Here is a 27,103-nt window from a genome sequence, read left to right as displayed (position 1 = left end):
GTCAATTAAATTGGAAGTGGTGGGCACCTTTCATACAGCCATGGTGCAGACTTCAAATCAGGTCACTCGAGAAAGGTTTTTTAAATTTATTTCTAAAGAATCTGTTTTTCCAGAGCTATTGATTCCTTATGCTAATCATCCCATAAACAGGTTGAGACAGCATTTCATTTTGTAAAGGCTTTTCCTTCCCTTTTATTATCAAGTGTGGGAGAAAACTCTGTGCATGTGCTCTCACTGATCTCCATATAAAGTAAGTTTCTTCAGCATCAATTAAGTTCTAGGGAGATTTAAATGATGGTGGCACTTGATTACTATACACGGAAGTATCAAGAACTTGAAGTTTAAGTTTTGCAAAACAGTCATGAAAAATTTACCATTCTAGAAACAAATCAAACTGCCTTTACTATGACAGCTGAGTAAAAAAAGGGTTTGTTCATCAAAAGAGAGTTACCCTATGTATATTTTTTTAGTCATCTCTATCACCACAGAAAGGAAGTATAACTAACAAGCCAGCAGAAGTCATATTACACTTTCCTTGACCCATAAGCAGGACTGTGGTTTTCCACAGTTTATTGTCAAAGGGTACAGAGAGATGAAACAATTCTGCCAAATTAAAAGGGGTGGGGGGACTGCTGCTTGTGAACATGAATCATCAGATGCATTACAACTGTTCAGCACATGCATTCAATTCTGTAGTAAGTGGGAGCCACGCTGTGGGGCACTTTACCTTTGAATGAAATAGCTGCCAGAATTACCAGGGTTTAGTTCTCACCTGCTCTAGGATACAGCAGACATCGCGAACTGATGCAGCGCATCACCCTGACACACGGTGAAGTGTTCCTTCTTAAGCCAATACCGTTGTTTTGAATGCCCATTCCCCGATATGGGGTAAAGTGCAGAGAAAGCTCTACTTAATGATTTAGCCATGCCACCTCAGTCTGAGCAATCAGATCATCTCACCTTCAGCAGAAATGCTCTCTCGCCCCTAAGTCATGACCTCTCATTTCCTAGCAACACGCACTAGGCGATTTGCTTCACACCTACAGCATCTTCTAATCAAGCCAGATTCCCAATGTGGCTGCCATTTCGATAGTGAAAGCCAGGTAAAATAAGCAGTTCAGCATTAGATCGGGCAAAACACCAGAAGGGTTTTTTAATTGCTGAATTCAACCCCAACTAAAATCAAGCCAGAAAACACACACTAGAGTCAACATGGGTGACACCACAGACAAAAAGGGGAAAAAGACAGACAGCGTAAGGCCACAGATACAGCCCACATGAAAAAATGAGAGCAGCAGAGACCACGCAGAGAACTGGCCCCAGGCTGAAGTCAACCTCTTCACCACAGAAGCTCCCATTTCTCTTGCAGAAAGGTCAGGGCTGACAAGGGATTTAGTGGTAGGGGGCAGGGGGGGAAGAGCCCGCAGGGCGGGGCCCCCGCAGAAAGGTCAGGGCTGACAGGGGATTTAGGGGTAGCTGCCAGTGGTGAAGGCACTGGCAGCTGGACCCTACTATTCCAGATACCGACCAGGGAATTGGCTTGAAGGCTACTGCCAGACCCAGTAAGATGGTGAGGATAACTGCATTTAAAAGACCTCAGTTTGAATGGTAGGAAGCAAAGAAATAACAATGTCTCTTTCATCGTATAAACACATACAAAGTCATTTTACACATGTACAGTGCAGTCATTTAAAAAAAATACCTACTAAAGGAATGAACATGGTAAAAGGATTTCAATGCACCAAACCAAGACACATGAACACAATGAAACCCCCCCTCCAGGGAATCCGAGCCAGTGTCTGGTATGCAGCCTGGCAGCTGACAAGAGTCACTCCGCACGCCGCATGTCCCGCGTGCCAGACAAAAACCAGGTTACCATCCTTTCAAAACCAGCACGTGTTCAGGACCAGGAGTTACGTGTTCTTATATCCTCTTGAATGAGCTGACCTACAGACACGTGGGTGCACAACAGCAGATGGCTGCTACGAACACAGGCAGATGGAAACATTTACTAGCTTGCTGCAGTACAGGAGCAGGTTGGGGAGACCCAGGAGTGAAGTCCCACCCTTCCCAGCAGAGCTATCCAGTGGGCAGGGCTGGATGCAGCAGGATGACCGTGCCTCAGCCCAGCCCAGCCCAGCCCAGCTGCGGATAGCTGCTGGAACCGCTGTCCTCACTAAAGGAAAAGCTTGCTTGCTGGTTTGCATATTAAGAGTAACATACTTCATTTTGGAATGCTCACTGGGATCCACGCTCCCAATCCCAAACACAGGGGCCACCAGCAAAAGAATCAAATCCTCAGTATTTCCCTTGTCCATTTGTTTCACCTGGCCTATGCCAGATCTTCCCTCCTCCACCGTTCTGCTTTTGCAGTTAGGGGTGACCGAGGCCTGCTAACAGTTCACAAAGACTACTCACCGCTCTTGTTCAATGCATACAGATACACTAGACTTGGGCCATCTAAGATATGCTAGGAAAGAGGCTGCAGAGACCAGCTCGCCACTTGGTGTACTGGCGCTGGACAAGGACTGCAAGGCCAGGTAACGCATCCGGCAGTGCTTACTTGACAGGGAGGAACCCACCCCCAGGCACCAGCAAAGAACATGGTGCTGAGCATGGAGCCATCTCCTGCAACTACCACTGGAGTGCAGGACCTGGTCCTCCCATAGGGCTCACAGTTCAGACCTCAGCATTTTGTTCTTGGTAAAGTACTAGCATTCCCTTCCCGATTAACCCAGAGACACCCAAAAATCCCATCTTTGGGAAGGGGCAGAGGAAAAGGAGAAGTGTGCAGAGGTTGTAAACTTGGAGATGCTCAGTGTTTGGTCACCCCTGCGCAGCACAGGTATTTTGGTTGCAGATGACAGCTGGGACAGAAGAGGTGGTTGGGGGTCATTTCATTTCAAGATGCAGCAGACTGGTTGATGCAGCGATTGTTGCACAAAGCATGACATTCACTCGGCAAGCGCAAATGCATTTAAATGCATCCATTTCTCAGACAGCTCAGTCTACTGCGCATTAGCTCTAGGTGCCTGTAAGGTCAGTCATTCAACAGCTCCTTTCCTGGGTTCACAGAAAGCAGCTTTCCTGCATTTTCCTGTCTTTTGGCTTGATGCAAGGAAGAGCTACTCCTTTACCATGTTCGTTCCTTTAACACCTATTCTTCAGAAAGTGCTTTTCTGTACAATCAAAATTAGTACAAAAAACCCAACTCACTGGCAAAGTAGAAAGAAGGGCCTGTCTCCTTGCTGTATGGTATTTTGGGACATGCTGAATTTGGGAAATAGAAAGGTAAATTAGCCTCTTGCCATGTGCATGATTCCAATCTTCTGGAAAGGTCAACATTCATTTTGTGCAGATTGTAGGTTCATGCAGATATATGTATTTGTTCAGTTAGTACTGCTGGAGATTGCCAGCAAAATTTCTAACGTAGTGACACTGATATAAGTAAGTCCCAGGAAGGCCTCTGTCTGAACGGTAACACCAAGGTCTCCAGTTGCTCTTGATTTACAATTTAATACAAATAAAAATAAAATAAAGAGTACATCTGTTAAGGGGCCAGGATATTTCACTAAAAAACTTCGGTGATCGAGTTAACAGTTATAATAAAGCAAACAAATTGGCCCTTTTTTCAACAGCACTATTAGTGTTCTTAACAGCGCCGTAAGTCAGGTGATCAGTTCGCTCTTAGTCCCTGAGTTACCAGGCGGTTATAACATACCCACCACTGTACTAGTTGGGATATGAGAATTTACTCTACTGCTGAGACAGAAAACCAGATACGGTTAGAGAAAACACCAGACCAATAAAAACATGTGCAGAAGAGAAGGAGGACCAAGAACAAGCAAAGGAATCAATGATTTCTCTTGTGTAAAACCAAGTACTGGTTTTATACAAAGCCTTTAAAACACACAAGGAAGTTTACACAGCAGACAGCAATTATCTAAAACAGAGTCATTTGACTAAAAAATGGTCAAACTACTGAAAAGTTAATTGTTACAGGAATATATTTGCCCTCGCAGGTTAAGATCGTCAGGGGTTCTCCTGGCAAACCAGACCCAGTGTATATCATTCTGCAGGTGACAGCAACTAGACAAATTCAGTTTGCCCCTTCAGTGACTGGTCCAGTAAACTTCACTGATCAGTGATAAAAAGGTGCACTGAGCCACAGCGGATAACATGGCGATAAATGGCCCATAGTTTATGGAAGGCAAGAAGTGCCAACTGTTCTTTGGGACAAGCAGGTGGTTTAATAGGGAAGGAGGGATGATCCAGCATTAAGTTGTTTTTATTGGACAGTTAAGGCCAAATATTGCTGCTTTGTTCCAGGATTAAGCACTTAAATCACGTGATTTAAGTGGCTGAAAACTTACCACCCAAATCAGGCAGGTATCGGAGGCTTTTTACAATTGTTTCCTGCTCTACCATTTGGTTGCATCGACGGATGGTTTAATATTTTCTCTTAAAAGTGCCGTTACTGAGACACAAGCATGCAGTTGAGTGCAGCACTAATTCCTGGGTTTTAGTGGCCATGAAGTTCAGCTACTTTGCTTCCCTTGAAGATGCTCCTGTTCCAGGAGCTGAAGAAACAACAGAAGCGTGCAACAGCTAAGAGCAGTGAGGAAGAAGCCAGCCAGATCCCCAGGAGTTACCTAGTACTGGACGTATCTGGCAAACCCATTCAACTACACAGCAGAAACAAAGGGGCGGGGGGTGGTCTTCAAGTGCTTCAAACACTTTTCTTTGCTGTCAGAAAGATTTACCAGGCATAAGCGATCAGAAGCATTTCAGATGCAGTGTCTTCTGGCATGAAGGACCCTTTTGCAGAGTGGCTAGATAATCAAATGGGCAGAAAAAGCTTATTTCTCTTCTGTGGCAGGTGACTATTTTTTGAGGCGAGTAACGCAACAAAGTTACAAAAGTGGAGTTTCGGTTCTTGCTGGGGCACCTTTCCCATTTTAAGGAAGTGCTAGAAAAGCAAAATGCTTTGCAAGCAGTACTACCCAGTGCAGCTTGCAGACTTCTTCCTCAAACACCCATGCACGCACACAGAACAAATCTGATAGCAAATGGAGCAGTTCTTCAAAGAACAATGAAACGGTATCCCAAAATATCATCCATTTGGTTGATGGACAGAGGAGCCCGAATGCACTTCATCCCCAAAGCAGCAGGGGAAAAATAAAAATCAGGGAATAATAAAAAAAAAGGCAGAAGTAAATGAGAACTTGCTTGAGTGACTTTATTCTAGAAAACAGAAGTAGTGGCTGTTATTCCTAACTGTGCATGGCAAAAATCATGCAGAAGGAAGTCGTTACTCTAGATTCACCAAACAGCTCTGAAAAAAAAATTAACATCAATTTGAAAAGTGCTTTCCAAGATGTGTTGTCATACCCAATATACAGATGTTGAGGGGACAATTAAGATTTATAAGAAAGTAATACACGCCTACAAAAACGTTATTACAGATATCCTCTTACAGTACAAGTCAAAACTGCAGACATCTTAAGAGCTCATGTTGTCTGGTTTAAGCTATTATGAATGTATCCAGCAAAGTGCCCTATAGCAGTTTACCCCGGCAGCAGTACATCAGCTTACCCAATGCTACAATTTGCTCACGCAAACAGCCAGCTATTGATGCATGGAAGCTGAAGTGTTGCTTTCCAGACGCACGGTAGTTCCAAGGTCTTCAAGAAGCTAGCATGCGAGACACTTGCTGAAATGTGAATGGGGAATACTCTGCATCTGAACTACTACGTTAAGAGTCATAAACTAAGCCACTGATGGAAAACCTAGCCGGCTAAACAGGCAGTTTAATGGAGTCACATTAAAGTAGGCAATAAAGGACATGCCTGAAGATGCCAAGAACACGCTTCCATCACCCAATGCAGATATTTTCCTTGTCTGACATTCATCTCCATCTTTAAGTCCCCAAAAGACGATAGGTCTGTGTCCTCAGGGTCCAGTCTGTGACAACCTATTCTGAAGAAAAACTTTGCACCAACTGCCTGTACTTTTATGAAGCTTGAGAGACTCTCTGCATTGTATTTTAGAGTTTCTTTTTTCCAGGATTTCAGTGAGGTTGGTGCAAGCAAAAGGTGACAAACCGATCATTCTGGAGAGTCCTGGTCATCACTGAAGTCAGAGACTAAACACTTAAAACATGAATTTTAAATATTTATATTCCGTTTACCACGGAAACATTAGCCTACACATAAAATGACACTTCGCTTGGATGACAGTCTTTACACTGTTAATAGTATCACTATTAAGGCAGTGGTTTCCCAGTTATCAGAAATAGAAGTCTCAAGTTCCAGAACTGCAGTCACGGTCTCATCACAGAACTTCAGCCCCGATTAGCCCAAGAAAAATCAATCGGGGTACGTCGTGCGTAGAGCATCAAGAAGTTTCCAAAGACTTCATTCACCTGCTATCCCTTAGCATGGTGATTCTCAACTTGGATGCCATGGCACCTCGGGGTGCCTTGAGATCCTTTCAAGGGTGATGCAGGGTGCCACACAATGACAGCACTGTTAGTGCACAAACATGATTCACAAGATAAACCCAGGGATTTCAAACAAGAATTCATAGTGCCAAGAGCATGCTGAGCTCTTGTGGTCTCCGAGTTGCTTGCAACAAGAATTACTCTACTGTTTTTCTGTTGTCTAAAATGGGTGAAAACAAAAAGTTGGCATTTTACAACAAAAAGTTGGCATTTTACAAGGGGTGCCTCAAATCTAATGAGGTTGAGACTACTACGGTAGCAGCTTCTCGCAACTACGTTTCCTCTCAGTCACCTGCCCCTTGTTGAAATTAGCACCCTGGGGTTATTTTCACTTTATTATTTCGGGTGACTCAAATTTGCGATGCGTTGCTTGTTACTTTCACGGCCCATAGGCTGGGTCTACTTACAAAATCTTAAACACGAGACCCAGATTTGAAGTTTGAGATTAAATATATCCCTGCACAATGTAACAACTTAAAAAGTTACATGTAACACAAAACGTTTCCTACCATACATAGCATGCGTCTGCTCATGCGCACCATACTGTGTTGCTGAAGAAGATACTAAACCGGGCTGTGCATGGGTCGGCGGGGCCATCATTCTAGCATTGCCCTGTATTACAGGGCTATAGACATGAGGATGCTGTGCCAAAGACAGGAGAAAAATGAAAGTCAAAAACTGTTGTTGTGCAGAAATGAAGCAGTCTTTCATCAAGCTAGTGCAGTACATCTTTAGAGACACTTGATGCTAATTTGGAAACTTGTAGCTTACTTTGCTTTTAACTAAAAAATGACTCCCCCCCACAAGCCACACACTTGAATCACCGTTTTCCACACTGCCCCTTCAAATGTAATGCAAGCAGTAACTTCCACAAAAGGAACAGAGTACTGTTAAGCAGTCACAGAAGGAATCTTCCCAGTGAATAGAAAGCTATTAAGCTATGTTCAGGGACTGAAAAAATATGCAGCCATCAAAACACTAGTCCACTTATTCATTAAAAAAAATATTTAGAGTTAATGGTGACACAGGTATTCTATATCTGAGATAGGTATTTACTGATAAAGTTTACACTAACGTCTGCAAATGACTTTGAACAGAGCCAATATTCTGTATTTCTCCAGAATCTCCTTACCATTTACAATTGCTACAGGTATAGTTCACAATTCTAGGATTAACACTGCACTTTCACAGTTAGGTATCACTGAAAAAAAAAACAAACCACCACCCTTGGCTTCTCCTATTTACTGGACCATCATGATTACAACACTCCAACCCCACTTGAATGAACACAGACATTTGATAATTCACCTGCTGCAAACAAGAACACGCCAAGACACGACACCAACACAAAGGTGTCTTACCTGAGACTGGTAGTGTGGCACATGCTGCACAAGAGGCTGATTAGGGAACTGCTGGGGGCTATAGGCAACATACTGAGTTGAATAAGCTGGTGGTGTCGCAACAATCGGAGGGCCGGCTGCTGATGCGGGATGCATCATGGTGCTCTGATGATGCTGGTCTTGCCGCTGTTGTGGCATATTTGGTACTACAAAGCAAGGAAGACCTCGTGTGAGACGTGTGGATCTAGAACAGCAATGTACTTGAATACCCTCACTACCAGCTTTAACCATGCATTTTAGAAGCAAGTGACAGATATGAGTTTAAACAAGAACAGAGTGACTGCCTTCCCATAGGCGGTGTTGGCTGCTCCAGCAATGATTTGGTGCTCACATCTTTTACATGCTGCCATGAAAGATGGGACAACAGAAGGAATCTCTTCATCACAGTCAGAGCTAAAGAGGTACTCAGTGCTAGGAGGAGGAGGAGGAAGGGGGCTAGCAAAAGAAGAAGAGTATATCTAAACTGTAGGAGAGCATAGAGGTACCAGAGCTAGCTCAGCACAGGCTGGTTCTCTCTGCTGAGGACAGACAGGGTAATTTAGCACTGCTGGGCTCCTGCACTGCCGCAGTTCCAGGGCCCAAGCTGACTTGTCTGTAGGCAGCTCAGGTAACTGCTATGCTACACTGCAGCAGATAGACCCACAGAGCGAGAGGAAGAGGGGCAGCAACATTGAAGAGGCAGCAGCAAGCTTGTTTGGGAAGATGGCGTTTCACTTGCAAAACAAATAGAAAAAAGCTCTTAAGGCAAAAAAGCAGCTTCAACAACATAAAATGGAGCTTCAATGCCTGGGATTTAAAGGCAAACCCCACATGATGGTTGAGAAACGTGCATCACAGGAGAGTCACAAAACAGAAGTCACTGCAACACTGAAGGAAGGTACTTAAAACGAAAGAACAGAGCACTTCATCCGACAGCAGAGAGCAGGGAAGAAAGTGATTATATTAGCGGTCTCTGAAACTTAAAGGCCTACACAGTGTTTCATTAGGAGGGGCTACACTCTGCAAAGCTGTCCTGCACACAACAGAGACTTCATCTACTGCAAACACGTGCTTGAATGGCTTGAACACCGATACTTCCTACGTGCTCTCACCTCAAGGGAAGAGGGACATGGAGAGTAAAGAACACAATACATAACTGGTATAATCAGAACAGTAATCCCATGTAGTCAGACCTGCCCAGCACCCCCTCCCCTCAGGGGATTTGAAAATAAAATCCTTTTGTGAGTTTTTATTTTTGCTTTCTGGTTCGTAGCTTTAGGATACACTTATCTAACTTTTCTTCACAACTATTACAGGTATTACCCCTTCTTTAAAACCAGAGCAGAGATGCTCTCACATTCAACTGCCTCCAGTAACTGGGGCTTAAACCCAAACCAGCAAAGAATGCAAAACTCAAACTGTCAAAACAGACAAATGTAGAAGTATTTACTGTAACAAGGCCATAGCAAAACAGCTCCTGCTTTCTGCACACCAGGTGCATTAAAACTTAGGCACTGCCCTTCAGTTATGTATACACACCAGATAGCCAGGCATCACTCCCAGGGAAGCACAATACAGCCCTAGAAATACTGGGTTAAAGCACTTATTCCATTCTTTGAATGCAAGATGGATTCAAAACCTAGTGAGCTCATGAGAGCAGCAGGAAGCCATTCTGAGTGGTGCTCCAAGACTGCAAGGAGGAACAAAAATAGACTCTTTTCTGCAGGGTACCGTGGAAGTTAGTGGAAGAATACTATAAAAATATCCTACTGAGACCAAATCAATGCTCTGCTGCAACTGCTACAGAGAGATCCTCTTCTTCACCATCTGGGAAATACGGGAGACTGAGCTGTTTGGCAGCTGGATGTTTCAAAATATTGGAAGCATTTTGAAATGTGGTCACCATGTACTAAATTCAGATGCATGCAATCCTAACATCACATAGCATTTTTAATAGTCAACACAGAATTTGCATTGCTACTTACTTATGCTGATTAAATAAGTAAATACTGGCAGAGAACAAGGTAACAACATCATCTGGACAACGGTGTGCAAGTCTGTTTCTCTATTCATGCCACATGCAGTCTTAAACTGAACAGGCAGTATTACTCTCACCTTTACCTGCTCTATATGTCTTGGCTTGGTTCACTGGCATGGGTGTCATGGGAATAGGATACAAAGGCTGAAATTAAAAAAAAAAATAAAAATATGGAGATTAGAATAGGCCATTTAAAACTGTCCGAGAAACATCAGCTAGGCATTTTCAGCCAGGACTCTTGTAACAGTTTGTAACCACAAGTGAAAATCAGAAATAATCTTTGTTCTCTCCCAAGAACTAGTGCATTTTTTATTTCTCCAAGACAAACTATAAAAGATGGCAACAGTGTCAAGAGCACAATAATTAGAGGAAACCTAAATGGAGGAAAAGAAAAAACACTATCTGAAAAACACCTCTACACAAACCTTTCTGCTGGTGGAGTGGCTGGAGTGCAATTCTAGGGAAACGAGTACTACCTTTTCTTACTCAACACACTTATGAGGGGAGGTAGTGCAGCCATCAAACATTTAAAATGGGGTGTACAACCCCAAAGCGTTTGAGAGCCAGTGAACTAGATCATACTTTCAGGAAAAAGAAAAAAGGAGTAGAACCACACTTGTAATCTAAACTCTACAATGATCGTTTATTTTAATGTAAAACCTTATCCCACAATATTGACATTTTAGTGCTTTGTTGAGGTCACATAATGATTACAATCAAAAAAAAAAAAAAAAAAAAAAAAAAAAAAGGAGTTGAGTTTGTTTTTGTTTTTTTAATTTGTTGCTACTAAAAATGAACCTGAAACACATTCCAGTAGCACAGCTCTGCATTCTTGTGCTGAAAGAAGCTGCACCACAAACATTTATAGAAGTTTGATGGTTTGCCGAGTTACATGGTATCAGTATTTGAAAGGGCTGCAGCCTTTCCTAGTATGACCTGTTCCTCAGCCAAAATACCAGGATTCCCCATCAGCTCAAGAGAGTGCAATAGAATCTAACTTGCATATGGAAGCCACCAGATAAGATAGAAGAGCATTAATTTAACATTTTGCAAGGCCAGCTTTAGCTTTACTGTAGCAATCCTTCATCCCCACCATTCACTCACTCAGCTCCGCACAGGATATTGCTCAGTCAGGACTACATAAAGACAACACAATAATTTTGGCCAACAGTTCAGTGCTCTAGGCTTGTAAGGATGGCTCTAGGTCAATTGTGTAACAGAATTCCCCTGTAGGTATTGCTATTAAGTTTGTGTGTCCAGATGTCCAAGAACATGTGGTCTGCAACAATCTCCTCTCAAGAAGAGCAGCGACTCAAGGTATAACATTGGCAGAAGAAAGTCTACAGGTCAAGTTTATGGCAGATGCTGCACATCTCATCAAGCTACTATATAGGGTGCAGCCTCTATGATGAGAGCAGTCTAGCAACATGGCTAGGGGCTGAGAGGGGAACAAATGCTAGTACAGAACATAAAAAGACCACTGCACACCTGGAAGAAAACATCAGCTCACTTGTCAGTTGTACGAGAGCATGCAGAAAGCAGAGCAAGGGTAACCCAGCTAGTAAGAATCACAGTCCCTTTGAAACGCATCGCCCCAGGAATTCCTATAAAAATTTAAAATTCAGAACACCCATGGCAAGAGGCAGCTCTGCATGTTTGTGGTTAGGTAACGGCATAAGCCAGAAATGAAACAGAACCTGTACATATGTATAATGGTGTCCACTTCCACGAGCACTCGGCGTAACAGCCAGCACAACAGGCCTCATTGTGTTCCGTCAATTTTTAAAGACTAAGCACTCGGATATCACCTGAAACATGCTGAGAGCTTCACATTCTATCAAGCAATTAAACTTGAGTTGCTTTACCTGCACGCCCGGACTCACTGGAACTGGGTACATCATATTTGGTGCAAAACAGACAGGTTGAGTATACACTGGAGTCGGCTGTTGATGACCCACCATAGAAGGGCTGGGCTGAGCCTGTGGACGAGGCGAGGTGGGTGTCGTAGAGGGCTTTGGCTGCAAATAAACAGAGGTGGTCAGCTCAGTGTCGGGGGAATGCAGAGTACCCCAATTTATATCCTGAATGTGAACCTTATTTGTGCTCCTATATAACATTTAAACTGACCAGAAGGACTGAACCTGTTCACCTGCTTGCATGGAAAAGCTGAGAAACTGAAAGCAAAAGTGTATTAGGATTCCAGAACTAGAAAGACTTGTGTTCGAGCTGCTGCCTGTGCTGGCAAATTATTAGGCAGGAAAATTGGTTCAAGCCAGGGAGAGAGACAGGACATGGAAAACTACTGTCCAACATGAAGGAGCTGACCCGAAACAGGAATGAAGAAAAACCATTCGATTGCAGTTACCCAAGATGTCTGTAATGTACATGCCAAAATAAAAAAGCAACTTACCTGAGCAAAAGATCGAGGGTTGAACTCCTTTGCATTTGGATTAAGTGTAGATTTTCTAACTTGCCTAAACAAACACATACAAGGAATTCAAGGTTTAGAGTTATTCCCCAACAACTGTTTCCCCAGAATTTGTCCACGGTTCAAGTTTTAGAGTAACAAACATCCCATAAAAATCTCATCTGAGCAGGCTTCTGAGAAACATGACAGGTGATTAGGATTCTGAATCCAAAAAGATGACAAAGCCAGTAGGGAAATACAAATCGTCCCAGCGAGGAACTAACATTAGAGGGATGGGGGTGAGGAGGGGAATGCAACTAGGTTACAGAAAATACAATGTTAGCCAACTAAGGCTACATGGACAGCAATGTCCAGACAAAATGCAACCACCATGCCTGTTTCTGCACAGCCTGCCTTCGATGCAAGTTGTAAACTGAATTAACAGAAGGGGCAGGAGGACAAAAGCACTTATTTTACAGCCTTGGCACTGGTTTATTGCATGGCACCAAGCAAGTCATTCACCTCTGCCTCACTTCTCCTATCTGTAAAATGGAGATAAGTTCACCCACTTAGCTCAGAGGTCTTCAAAGTATTCATTCTTTTCAAGCTAGAACCTGGTTTCATATTATGCAAATGCTAAGAAATTACTTCCTATCCTCTGCCCCCCACCCCAAACAAAAATACTGCCTTAAACCTGTAATTACTTACTCAGCGGTATCTTTTTTCTCCTCTTTATCCTCCTTCTCTTGTTTACTGCCTGGTCCAGATGTTTGTACACCTTGGGAGGTTACTTCTGGCCCTCGCTTCTGCTCAGAGCTACTACTAATTGATGGAGAAATACTGGGACTATTCGGCTTGCTACTGCCACTGTTAGAGTTGGCATTACTGCTGGTTTCAACAACAGATTCTTTAGAAGTTGATTCTGTTTTCTCTTTCATTGTCTCTCTTGATTTCTCATTTTCTCGGTTTTTATTTAGCAGCTGATCCACTGTGTCTGGTGTGGAACTTGGCTGTAACTGAAAACAAAGAATTATTAATACTTTCAGCAAGTATCATCTCCTTGCAAACATGTAGAAGACAATTCTTGTATGATCAGAAGGAATGTTCCATTAAACGTGTATCGCTTCAGCATGAAAAACATTTCAATTGAGGATACACTTTTTTGTTTTGAATTTTAAGAAGTGCACACATATGGGGAGCCTCCATGCAGATGTTAAAAAAAGCAATTTGATGGAGCTCAAGAAATTCCTTTTCATTTTTTAAGGAGGGAACAAATTAGGACAAACCCAAGAAGTCTCTATATATTCTTCTGTGCAACTTAAGTGACACTTAACAATTAGGTAACCGATTTAAAACCCATTTGTGTTCTTAGGTATTTAAGAAGTTTGGTTAGAATGTTTTAGGAAAGTTATTAGACATAGCATGGTACATCTGCTGTTGCTGTTAGCTAGCAATTTTGTAAAAGGAAAGACCTAATACAGCTTACTTCAAGCAGTTAAATGTGTGTTCTCCCAATGTTCTAGCTTCTTGGGCCCAGAGATCAACAGGTTCCAAGCAGCATTTCACTAGAACATCTAAACTGTAATCTAAATGTTGCATATTCTTATCTCACTGGGACACCTGATCACTACAGGCAGATCAAGCAGAGTCACCACTGACTTCATACTGGCTTGTGTCACAATTTTACATGGATATTTTTTGTGTGAATTACATGCTAATCTGAACAGTTTTCCTGTTGATAAATATGTTCAGCTCATTAATAGGAAATCTAGACTCACATCAAAAGAAAAAAAAGTGCATATTGGTTGACTAAAAGATAGTTGTGCATATGAAGCATACTTACCCTAAAGTCATTCTTAAATTTCTTTAAGTCATCAATCTGTTTTCTGTGTTCTGAAACAACTGGAGATACACCTGCCAAACATAATATACATATTCAAAGTCTAAATTCTGACTAAGCACAAAGCAAGCTCAGAGTCACGAACATAAATCTTACAAGAACAAAACAGATAAATGCCTTGATTTAAGAGGCTGCTGCAACTCCAAGCAGAGCAAACACTGTATAGCAATCCTAATCCAGCCAAGAGCGGAAAAAGATGAAAAACTTCAAGGGCCAAACTAAGGGATGAGTGGGTGATCTCAATGTATTTCAACCTGGGGATTTTAAGTTAAGCTCTGTGCAGATCTCGAGTTGCAATCTATCCTCCTTTCCTCTTGAATTTGTCTGAAGTAACTGATCCACTCATTTAACACAGAGGAAAATAAAAGCAGCTGCTTGTCCACTGCAGCTCTTCATTCCTGTTCCCCCACATTGAAGCAGTCTCACTGTATTCCACTACTTCCGCATTCAACAACAAATAGTTGTTACATCCATGGCTCTTAGGCCATTTGAAGTGCAGGTCTTGAATGCCTTTTCACTGAGACCAGATCAAAAATCTGCAGAGGCGTTGTATGTTAGAAAGACAGCAGACCATAAAACCACAAGACACACACTATATGTTACACTCCACTAGCAAGAATTTTTGCAGTTTCAAGTTACAAATTCAGTTTAAACTAAGACAACAAGGGAACCCAATTAAAGCAACACGATGTACGACATTCATCCAAATTAACTAGAAAATTATAACATTTTAACATACAACTAGAGCTGCCTGAATGAGAGTGAGATTATTATGGAACAATAGTTCTTGCTTATTTATATGCTTATTTCCCCACATACAGCAACAACTTCTAATGAGAGCTTATGCATTTGTTATTCTAAATTTGCAAACTTAATACAGGTTTGGGTTCAATTTCTTTAAATATACAGTTAGCGCACAACAGTTTTACTCCACCCTCCTACTGAAGGAGGGGTAACAGGTACTGCTACACAAATATTTAGCATACAATTCTACAGATGTTGAAAGTCTAGCTGAAGAACAAAGGATTTCTCAAGCACTTGCCAAAAAATCATTTACTACTAGCACCCATGCTTCAAACTGCATGTGCCAAAATGGAAACCTTAAATTTTTCCTTGAATTCAAGGAAAAAATTAAGACCAAAGAGAAAAAAAAAATGAACAAGTCCAATGATACAAAAGAGGATGTTTCAACTGTGTGAACATGAAAAGACCAGGCTACAAGGAAAAGTTGAATGAAAATGCTGAGCACACTTTTGGCTGCTAGGAGAACTGTAATAATGAGGAAGCTGAGAAGTTTCATGAATGTAACACTTCATGAAGCGAAACCGGCCTATTTTTGGTCAGTTAAAAAGGAGTTTTAATAAGGTTTGTTAACAGAAGTGTTCCCCTTTTATTTGATCACTGGACAGAGTGGATAAAGAAGAGCATTCCCTCTGCAGTTTCTGATGCCGTTCAATTTCACAGCTGTGCAAAAGTCTAAGACAAAGGCTTGTGACTTTCACTAAAGTAACTATTAAAATGTTGATTCCATCAGATGAGGCTGCAGTCTGTACTTGCAGCTCTGGGAATTCCTCCAGAACAATTAACGAAGTTTTAAAGATACCAACCTTTGTTCTCAGGTTTAGGAAAGCTAGGTGAAGTCTCACTTGGCTTAGTATTTTCCTTGTTTCCTGCTGCAGTATTTTGCCTCTGGTCCTGAAGTCTGGTATCTTTAGCTGGAAACAGAATTCCAATTCAGTGTTATTTTCACACACAAACTGATCAGAAATATAAGGACTGTGAAGAAGGAAATATATGGGGAAAACTTTAGGAACAGAAGAGAAAAATCATCTGTTTTTCATCTACAATCTCTCTCAAGTCAAGTGTTAATAAAATTACTTTTTTTTTAAATGAATTGTTATGATACATGATATGGGGCTGAAAGATTTCCCCTTTTTTACATTAGAAATTCTGGTTCCATCTAGACCGGAAGACTCTCAGGAGTCATCTAGAAAATTATTTTTAAAAATGTGGATAAAGAAAACCTCTGTTCTGGAATCCAACCACCTCAGTCCTTTGATTAAGAGGCGAGGGAGGTGTGTGTGTGTTCCAAGACCTTTAACTAATCTAACAAAAGCAACTTTCTAGCAAATGCATGGATTTCTTTATGAAGCAGAGAGCAGGCAGGTCAAAAACTCAATTGTTTCAGAAATCTTGTGTCAGGTCACTTTCAGCATCACCATGATCTAGTCTTATGAGCAGCAAAGAACAATTAGAAGTTTGCTAGTCTGTCCAAATGTTTCTGCTATGGTAAGTGTTCCTCCCAGGAAAAAGGAAACTGATACATAGGGAAATCAAGTTACATAAAGAGAGAGAAAAAGCTGTGTTTTCTGCAGAGAAGTGTAGGGTTTGGTTACATGAATTTTTATTCTTCCCTTTGGCTGAAAATAAATCATTCAAAGTACGATGGGAATTCACCTTCACTGGATGGGGTGACTGCTCTGTTGGACGCAGGGCTAGCAGGTGTGGGAGAGGCTGCTGGAACTGGCATCGCAACTGATTCAGTGGGAGTAGTTCCAGCTTGAGGAGAGGACAAAGCTGCACTGGTGGAACCGCTGCTCTGCCTTGGTGACCTGGGCCTGTGGGTCTTGGGGGATAATCTGGGAACTAGAAATAAATTAAAAAAAAAAAAAAAAGTTAATGGATAAAAATCAAGCTGTCCAAACCACTCCATATTAATAAAATAAGGCTTAAAGAACATGCTTTAAAAAAACAGCACAACAGTGTACATGAACTGAAAACCTGTTTACCTTGCAGGTACATTTCCTAGTGCTTTACAGTGCAGCATTTCAGATAAGAAGTGGGATTTTTCTGCAGAAAGATTCCCTCAACACATATTCACTGCCCTGTGGTCCTACAATGAAACTGCAATCCCCATCGGTCCAACCACAATAGCTCATATTAACACTTAGTTTCAGGCAGAGCAAAAAAGGTGGCCGGCCTTCTATACAAACAGATGTAAAACATTTTTTTTTTTTTTTAAATGACTGAAAGATGTAAGCACCTGACAATCAACTTGCTTTGCACAATCCTCTAGAGACTGACGCCTCCTGGAAAACTGAAGTATTTAATTCATACACCCAGCTACTGGAGCTATTCTTCTGGCCCACCAGTCCTAGTTATAAATGCATGCAGAATATTTACTTTTAGGAGGAGACAGTCTGCTCCTCTGATAGTTTGCATGGTAACGACCCTCCTGAATGTTCATAAATCAAGGGAAGAAACCGCTCCGGGACAGTGACAGCATGTACAACACTTAACGGGTTTTCCATGAGGCAGCAGGTCTAAGAGGCTGGCTGTACATAACAGAACAATGATGTATTCACATGTTCTTTCCTAGAAAAAGTTCTCCTTTGTTCAATTTTCTAAAGTTCCAGCTCCAAACTCTCCCCCTTGGGTCTCCAGAGCAGGCTGGCTGCTGCCAACTGAGACACACTCCATATTACACAGGCCTCAAGAGCAGGTAACAAATGTCACAAGAACCGGCTTAAATTGAAGGCTTAATATTTAACAGACTATTAACTAAAATCTTCTGACAAGGAATTCTGGAGTTGCTGGCACCAACTGTGCACTGACATCCTGATTTATAAAAACAGCAAAGCAGCATGTTGAAACCTGGATCACTGAAGGAAACCCCGTAATTCCAAGTTCCCTTATGAACCTTTCACCTGAAGTGTAACCTCCTCTTTCCCAACCACACCAAGTTTCCTTCACCCAAGCTCCTCACTGATATAAAAATGAACTATTCCAGTTGCATAACTTCTGTTCACAGGCAGTTGGGCTTACTCAACATGCACCTGTTACTTGCTTCCTCCAATAGCTTTCCTAAGACTAGGCCTTCAATTCAGCTAATTCCTAGGCATTCCTCTTCCTTTACATTGCATTTAACAGCAAAGCTGACAGAACCACCTCTTTGTAGTTCGGGCAACATCACACCCTTTAGGGTGGAATGCACACAATCATGTTGCTAAACTCACTGTTAAAAGTCTTGCTGCTTCCTTTTAATCCATGCAACCTGGAGTTAGCAAAGCCTGCTCTTTAATCAGGGACTGAGCTGTCTAGAAGTTGAACATTCACATTCCAAAACATCCCTGCAAGCCATCTGCAATAAGCCAAGCTATACCTACCCCCACTGACCACTGATGACCACGTCCCACCTGAAGGGCCGCCTCGTGCCACTGTAGCAGTAGATGCTTCCCCTGGTGCATTATGAGATACAAATTCTAAGCCACTTGAAATTGTACCCCTACCAGTAGAGACTCTGTGACCTCGAGGGTGCCGTTGTGCCTTTGGAGACATCCGTGGTGGCCCTGGGAAAAAAAACAACACATCCCCATACTATGAATATCAGTCTGTTACATTAAGCATACCTACATTCACAACCAAATTTAAAGCTTCAAATCTCCATAACCCCCTGCTATAAAGGCAATGTAACAAACTGAGTTAAATTGGTGTTGGCCACAAATGGGGGCTCCAGTGGCTCAGTGAAACTAGGAAAATAGTATTGGTCCAATGAACCTAAGTTTTGACATGCCCATCACCTTGTTAACAGAGCTGTAGTTCAGTGACAGCTTCAGAAGCTTTTAACAAATAGGGTGCCAATCTATTGCCAAGAGAACTGAAATTCATTCCTGGTACGCAGTTCATTTTTGCCCACTGTGACCCAAGCCAAAATGTAAGTCTACTAGCTTCTCTAATGGAGTGCTGGAACCTGAAGTCATAAAACTAGTTCTGAGCTATAAAGCATTCACAGGATATGGCTTAAGAAGTTCAAGGCTAGAACTGCTCTCTCGCCACAGGGTCAGCACCCTTAGGGAAGTCTCCACTGGTTGACCAGTGCCTTCATGGGGGGGATTAGTGAAGGGTTCTCCATGCAGCCTGCATTATCCACCTGTGAAAGGTCACTGCCCAGCAGCAAGTTCCACTGAACCAATTACTGTTTTCTCAAGGATCAAGCCTGGTCTGTGACTTCAAGAGTCTTGAGCTCCCAAAATTAGAGACTGGCACCTCAGAACAAGGTATGGAGCTTTAGAGTTGAGCAAAAACTTGCCATAAAAAGCAGCTACCGAACTTGGCGCAAGTTCTTTATAATGCTCAACATTAATACATGGAAGTATTTTCACTCAATCTTTCCTTAAAGTTCAGATTTGAAGACTGGCACTAGAACAGAAAAAATAATTTGCACCCAGTGAACGTGTTAATCAACTGCAATATTTCAACTGTTTAAAAAGCGTGGACTCTAATAGAGAAAAATATAAAATTATAGCCTTCTGTATTCAGATAAAATTCTGAAGTATCAATTAAGTCTAGCAGGAGACTTAACAGCTTGAAAAGAGGCACTCCGAACTTTACCCACCAATTTTAAGACTATTACATTTTAATCCAAACTATCTACAGGCAAACTGGAACCACATTTCCCTGAAGAGAGGTTTTCTAAAATGTATGTTTTTTTTAAAATGTGTGCATTACAATAAGAAACACCCCACTTCAAACCTGATGACTGACTTAAAACTGCTAACAAGTGAAACCAGCAGGCTGGATTCTCAAGCTCTGTCATTCAAGAAGGCTAGTAACAATGGGCAAAAAGCAGAGTCAGTCCTACAGGTATGTCAATCACTATCTCCTTACTTGGCAGAAGTGATCTTGAAATTCTATCATGCAGGTCACACCTTATCAGCAACTAATTCAGGTGATGGGCAATAATCCTCTTTTGCAGAAATGTCAGTCGAGAATAGCTGTTAAGATACCCCTCCAAACTGCCTGCATGGCACACACTATACAACATGGGTCCCTTTCTTCTGATTTACTAGGTTATGTTGCACAGTCTAATGTTGTGAAGGTGCCCAATCACCACAACACTAGAGCACACCATACACCACTTAAATTTAGATGTTTCCCCACGCATAGCTATGCAATTTAATATATTATTTTAAATCAGCATTGGTAGCTCCTAAAGGTTTACCTGTGTTGCTGCTCCCCTTACATAAAACGTAAATCAAACAGACGCACATTTTCTACAGGTTTGTTTCTGAATACCTTATTTTAATCCTTATTTCACAGTGCACTTATTATAGAGTTCTATGATCTGAACAGAAGTGGCTCCAAAGAGTGTAATGAATGTAAAACTGTTGTGGTAATACTAGGATAATGCTCTTGAAATTTCATCCAGATTAAAAAAAAGGAAAAAAAAAATGTTTTGGAGAAAGCCCTCTAACATATACTGGGGTCCACCATGTTGCTGTTTTCTGGGTTAAGACACTGAGCAGCATTACAAAGCTGAGCTTATTCCATACCAACTGGGGAAATTTCACAGCTTTATATTGGTGTTTTTGTAAAGTTTCTTTAAATAAAAAAAGGTTAATAGAAACAGTCTGATAAACTAAACTAAAGTTAAACACAAATTATAGGTTAAGTAATGAAGAGGAAAAACAATTTTGTAATTAAACTCACAAAGGAGTTAAACAAAGACAAACAAAAACATGAACAAATCGTGGTATTGTACCTTCTGAAGACATGCGTTTAGGCATAGTAGAGACAGGAGCTGGAGAACCATGAGCAGAGGGGTGAGACGGGGGCCTGGATGGCCGCGAGGGGGGCCTGGAGGGCGGCCTTGTAGGGGTGGCTGCCCGAGGTGGAAGAGAGTTGGGACCTGACTGGTAGCGAGAAGGTGGGCGAGAGGAAGGAGATGGGCAAGGCGATGGCCAGGGAACACCTGACAGAACAAATGATATGAAGGAAAGTATAAAAACTAAAGAAAAATCATGGGGGAAAAGGTAAACAGAAAAAAAGCAAAACATGACAAAAATGATTTCATATACATGTTTAACCCTTTGGGGACACGTTTGGTTCTTTCCACAAGTGGTAAAACAATCCCGGCCAGCTTGCTTTCCCCTCTTCTGGACTGGTCAGATTTAATGCAACGTGAGCTCCCCAAAGGGTTAGTTTAGGATCTACAAATACTACTGAGGAATAGACAGTTAAAGCTTAATCTGTTAGCTTGTTGCTTATATACATGTTTTACGGTACATAACTCTTGACAAGGTGCATCAATAGTTACTAACAGATCCTGAATGGCGATCCATGTACACAGCTGACTATATAGCTATTATATATCACGTCACACTTAGTGAGGAGCAGTATCAACTAAAGAAAGTACTTCTTTACAAAAAACAGCCGTGTTCAGTGTCTGAAGTCGGACATTTGTGCCCTGTAAGCATCTGTAGAGGGCTCATTTAACATTTCAGAAGAACAGGTGTAACAGTGACTTTCCAAAGCCAAACAACCAACTTACAGCTGCTATAACTGTTTTAAGCATTATGTAAATTAATAGGAGAACAAATAATATGGCTGCAAGAGGGAGATTTCAAAGTCAGCACTGTTGGGCAGGAGTTTGTATTGCAGATCAAAATATTTAAATATGTATTTAAAAAGAAAGCATCACTTACCTTAAGCTAGCAACTGCCCAGGCCTTCTCCCCAGACAATTGCAATTAAATATTATATGCTGTTTCTTCACATATGTTACTCTATTTCCCCCTGCCAAAGCTGCATTTACTACTTAAGTAACAGTGCTGATATATGAACAACCAGCAAACGGGGATTGAGTTCATTTGTCACTGGAAACACTGCTGCATTCTGTGCAATTTATATACAGAAACACAGCAGAAGATGCTCAAGAATATTTATCTGGAGAGAAGATTTCTGGAAAACCTTTCCCGCTGTATCTGACCGTTTTATCTTCCCACTGCAGGCTATAGCCAAGCTGTGCTATGTCACAATAAAACCAAGGTATAATGCAACGCTGTTTTCTCTGGGAGCCGGATTGAATCCTTACATACAAGGGCAAGAGTGATTTCTTCTGCTACTGGTGAAAGAGGCAGGTTTCAGCCACAGTTGCTGGACAGCTGAAGGTTAGTACTGCAGCTCAACTCACTTGCATCCTAACACAAAAGTTTGTGCTCAATATCTTCATGACAGATTTCATCTAACCTTTAAAGATGGACACAGCCTGCTCACCTAAACTTGGAAGCGTTTTAGGAGGAGGCATACAAATAAAATTCTCTCCTGCATCCAACTACATATAAGCATAGTTGAGTCATCATTTATCATCAGGTCACATAGATCAAAACCAAATAAGAAGCATCTACGGACACCTTTTTTAAACATGCCACATGCTCACCTAACTATTTTGTCTCTATTTCACCTAACTGGATCACAGACACCATTTCCAAGATTTTAAAACAAAAACTCTCATCAATTAGGGCTCATTTACTTAGCACAGATACTTGCCTCCATTCACTACTCTTTGATCTGCTCCAGAGTTTGGACTGAAGTCTGAAGTATGGGATCCAGATCTCGAAATGGGGGGCCCCGAGCCAGCCTGGCCCATCCTGGGCGAATTCTGCCTTCCACTTCCCCAGGACAGGACATCTCTATTTCGTTGTCCAGGAGGAATGTACTTGTTTTCCCTGAAACACAGCAAATGTCTTTCACTATTGTAGCCAGAGTTGGATGATAAGGACAATGCTTTACAACTGAAAAATAACATCATTTCAATCCATAAGTTTCCCTCATATCTGCCTCCTTTCTCCACCGCCAATCAAAATTAAGATACATTCTACATTCTAAATGCTGCTATGCTCTTCTGGTTCAGTTACAGAATAAATGACTTGACATGCATCCAGAATCACCAGTTATGGACTGCAAGCCCTCTTGCAGTGTGCTGTGATCCTACAGGGCCATGGCTGATTCAGCACTGAACTCTGACAAGCAACTCTGGCATAGCAGATGCTTTACTGGGCAATCTGCAAAGCCCGCACTAAAATACTAGGTAACACATTAATGATGGCTTGCTCCCTACTCTCCAAGCAACTTCTGGTTTGGGTGTTTGGTTTTTTTAAGCCACAATTGCAATTCCCAGAAGCAAACATGTTCCAAGAATTAAGTTACTGCCACAGCAAACTGTAGGCCTCCTTTATACACAGAGTAGTATTTTGCTTTAAATACCTAGTGTTCACACCATGTCCTTCTCGCTCACTGGAGTTTCTCTGGACAGCAGTATATTTTTCTTCTTCTGTCCGGTCATCATTTTCCAAGGCAAGCCGAGCTTTGTACTGGGCACTTGATTCAATTTCTTCTGCAAGCTGAGTTGCTCTTGCTTCCCGTTTTAAAAACTCTTCTGAATTATCCCTCTCTAAGGGCACCCTACAAGAAGGGGAGGGGGAGAGAAAAACCAAATCTGAGATGTATTTGAAGCATTTAGGTCACCCACAAAAACTGTATTTCCCAAAAACAGAGCTTGGGCTGCAGCATATTTCTCTGACTAGCAAAATCCCTAACCATAAAGCAGGTGAGGATGCTGGCTTCCAGCACCATGAAGTGTGCCAGTGATTAGCTTATGAGATCTTGACAATGAAACCTTTTAGTTTAACTTCTGAGCTGAAGTTCTGTGGATAGACTGTTCAGAGGACCCCTAGAGCACAAGAGGCCAAGGCTTCCTGACATTCAAATGGTGTCAGACACCTCAGAAAACATTCATTCTGGGAACATCAGCCACCACTGTTATAACCAGTAGCAATGTGGCAGGATGGTATCCATGAGAGCAAGACCATGGTACCCATCTCGGACATGGGGTAACAACACACCTTTTGAAAGTGTGCAGCAATCTCCAAGTGAAAAGTACTACAGGAAAGAGCTGCACCAATGCAACACAACCACTGAAATAGCAGACTAAAAGCAAAGTGAGTTCAGGAGTGAACAGGAAGCTTTAAATTTGAAAACTGCTTTCTTCAAGAAAGGAAGTCCAATTTTTTCTTCCACCTACTTTACTGCCCTTTAAAAAAAAAAATAGGTTGCTTTATCAACGTATGGTAGCACTCGGTTTTTGCTTATTCTGAGAACTGAAGCATCTTCTCAGAAGTATGAGATCATTTCCTCTGCCTTGTTTTCAGCTTGGCAAACCAATTTTACCCCAATGCTCCAGAAGGCAGCTGCCCAGCCTGCTTTCATCTGCTACTTTAAAGATAACACGCAACTCATTAAAAATGCCAGAAACATTTATTTTTCTTAGTACACAGGGCCTAAAGGCTCCAACTGAGATCGGGACCTGACTGTTCTGGGTGCTGCACAGATGCAGCGAATGACAACCCCCACTCCAATCAACCTGTAACTAGATAAAACAGGATGGGAAGGGATGTGGGTACAGTGACTCATCTAAGGTCAGAGGAAAGGTGAGAGGCAGAACTAGAATATAACTCACTTTTCCCAAATCTTAGTCCAGGGACTAGAGCACTGGACCACAGCCATTACAAATCTGTTGCTGGAACACCAGGCACTAAACCATGCTCTACTTTCCTCTGCCACTCTCTAAACTGCTAAGTGGAGTTACACCTTCCAGCTTGGATCATAACTAAGACTAACAGAACTGCCAGCACCAGCTTCAATTTATATAGCACCCAACAGCCACTGGCGACAGTGCTGAAATGAAAAATGTGCCACAACGCAGCACTCACCTGCCACGAGAACAGAGGCAACGGCTAACATTTTTGACAATGGAGCAAGGCATACTCCTGTTGTCTGATATCTGGAAACTGCCCCACACATTTCTTGGTATTTTTGTTCTCGCAGTGCTTAGGAACCTAGACTTCATTGTGCTAGGGGCTATTCAAGCACAGGATGAAAACCAGGCCCCTCAAATGGAAGTAGGGATATAAGGTGCTTTAAAAAACCCAACAAAAAACACAATTATTTTTCATAGAAAGAACCAGTGCAGCTGTATCATGATAACCAAGAAGTAGGTAGAGAAGGAGTGTTTTCAGAGGCTGATAAAGAAGAAATGGAAATGAGGAACAATATGTCTAGTCACTGTAGCCAGGTGTCAAACCATCTCAACCTTTACCAGTTCAGAACTGAAGAAAAGGTTTGCTCAAAGGACAACAAGAGAAAAAACAAACCCTCCAAGCTTAGCAACTGCAGAGACACATCTGCAAATATTCAAAATTGGGAACAGACTCGGCCAAAAATGGATCTTTTGCTGTACTTTTCTTTTTTCCCCTTTACTTGCTCATAATGCTGAGAACATACAAGGAAGACATACCTCCTCCCTGCTCCTCCAGCTGTAATTCCAGGCCGCTTAGCAAGCATCAATAAAGAGGAAACTGCCAGTGTTGCCTTCTCTTGATAGGGAAACAATGTTTCCCCAGAGATTTAAAGTCGCCATTAAGTTTTAGCTCCCATAACTACCCATGTGGAAGGAAGACGCCAGAAATTCAAGTTCAAAGTACAAAGGATTCTGAAGCCAGAGGAGAAGCACAAGTTTTGGTCAATCCAACGGAGCAAAAGAGTTTGGTTTGAAGCCGACATGGTAAGCACTTTGACTATCGCTTCGCTGTAGACCAATGACAGTCCAACCCTTCCCTACAGTATACTGGTTAACGTCTGCACTGTCCAATAGGGCATGCATTACTTTACTCATGACTGAAAGAAAGATATGCCCAGTGCAAGAAGTTAAGAACACGCCTTTGGTAACATTTTCTGCAAACAGCTGCAAGTGATCTCCTGAAGAGCCACTTGGTTCAGACAGCAGTTCCTGAACCCCAGCAAATTAGATCCACTTGGGCAAGAGTGAAAAAAAAAAAAAAAAAAAAAAAAGAGGGTTCTTAAGGCAGAGGGCAACGCACAAATGCCCTAATCCACTGGGAAACAAAGTGGTTTCTTCTAGCACTTGCCAACTCAGACTGGATTTATGCTTTGGGAATCAGAAAGTGGTAAAGACCAGAAACATACTTCTCTGCTGCTGTCTTCGGCAGTCACACCACTGATTTATTTTACAACTAGTTAACAGTCTATGTCTGAAAATTATTAGGGATGAGTCCAGGTTTCAAAACAAAGTCAAGGCGGAGTAGAGATCAGAAGGTTTTGTAAAATATGGTAAATAATATCTGCTTAAAGTTAATTCGTGGCGCACAATGCAACACCCATGCACCCTCTGAACACTAGAACCATGTCAAACATCTGGGGAATACAACTGTCAGGGATCAGCAATGAAAGGATTTTTAGAGATTTTTTCCCTTAACCTAGGAAATTCAATTCATTCATCAGAATCAGATTTAAGCATTTTCTTTAGAAGTTACCATATATAAAATGTTTCATTCTTTCAGTCTTATTCATAAAGAATTTCTGTTTAAAAAAAAAAAAAAAAAAGTATATATAAAAAAAGCTTATGTTATAAATGAATTGTTCCCACTTAAGGGGAAACGTATGGAGATTATTTCATTTGACCAGAAATGGGTAGTTTGGGAAAAAGGAATTCATTTATCTGCTTGGTAAAGGATCGTTGGGATCTACCACTCTGAACAGGTAAACATTCTGCATCTTTACAACATAAATTTAGGTGAACGATGGAGAAGATTAGACAAATCTAACAACAAAAATATGTTGAAACTTACGTATAAGAAGATAAACTGCTGTCATAAGTAGACACTACACCATAATTTTCTTCATTGTAACGAAACATGTCATTGGGATCCCATCCATTAGACTAGAAGAAAATGATGCTTGTTTTCAAAATAGTACTGGTAAATACATTCCCTGAAATGTAGGGCTGTTGGCAGAATTTTGACCTTTTGCCCTTACTCATAGCTATAAATCTGATTTTCAGATGCTGAAATTATAAATCCAAATTGAGATTTGTTTTTTAAACATTTGCTAGAGCCACATATTTTAACCTAAAAAACCAATACTGATGCTAGCATCACACCCATTTTGCACTGTAAGATGTTCTGTCTTGCACGAAACCAAAAGCATTAAATTCTTTTACAGGAAGTGGCAACCAGATGCTT

General features: G+C 41.6%; 1 protein-coding gene across 9 annotated transcripts in view; it reads right to left on the bottom strand.

Moving 5' to 3' along the window:
- ATXN2 (ataxin 2) overlaps positions 1-27,103 on the bottom strand; it is a 46,906-nt gene that overhangs the window by 8,276 nt on the left and 11,527 nt on the right. For 2 of the 9 annotated variants that reach the window (XM_014518428.2, XM_025198871.1), the window contains exons 6-20: positions 26,711-26,802; positions 23,271-23,468; positions 22,554-22,732; positions 20,768-20,977; positions 18,393-18,575; positions 16,684-16,872; positions 15,834-15,941; positions 14,170-14,240; positions 13,035-13,342; positions 12,330-12,393; positions 11,785-11,937; positions 9,997-10,063; positions 7,864-8,048; positions 7,012-7,144; positions 3,217-3,270 (exon numbers count right to left, since the gene is read on the bottom strand). In XM_014518428.2, the coding sequence (XP_014373914.2) occupies positions 3,217-3,270; positions 7,012-7,144; positions 7,864-8,048; positions 9,997-10,063; positions 11,785-11,937; positions 12,330-12,393; positions 13,035-13,342; positions 14,170-14,240; positions 15,834-15,941; positions 16,684-16,872; positions 18,393-18,575; positions 20,768-20,977; positions 22,554-22,732; positions 23,271-23,468; positions 26,711-26,802 (2,194 nt within the window). Of the gene's footprint in view, positions 1-3,216; positions 3,271-7,011; positions 7,145-7,863; positions 8,049-9,996; positions 10,064-11,784; positions 11,938-12,329; positions 12,394-13,034; positions 13,343-14,169; positions 14,241-15,833; positions 15,942-16,683; positions 16,873-18,392; positions 18,576-20,767; positions 20,978-22,553; positions 22,733-23,270; positions 23,469-24,775; positions 24,923-26,710; positions 26,803-27,103 lie in introns of those variants that run through there. The other 7 variants (XM_025198866.1, XM_025198857.1, XM_006015177.3 and 4 more) reach the window with 7 other exon arrangements.

This window comes from Alligator sinensis, unplaced genomic scaffold (assembly GCF_000455745.1).
Source record: "Alligator sinensis unplaced genomic scaffold, ASM45574v1 scaffold628_2, whole genome shotgun sequence".
NCBI lineage: Eukaryota > Metazoa > Chordata > Crocodylia > Alligatoridae > Alligator > Alligator sinensis.
Note: the sequence above shows the minus strand (reverse complement) of the source record. Positions and strands in the feature narration are given on the sequence as shown.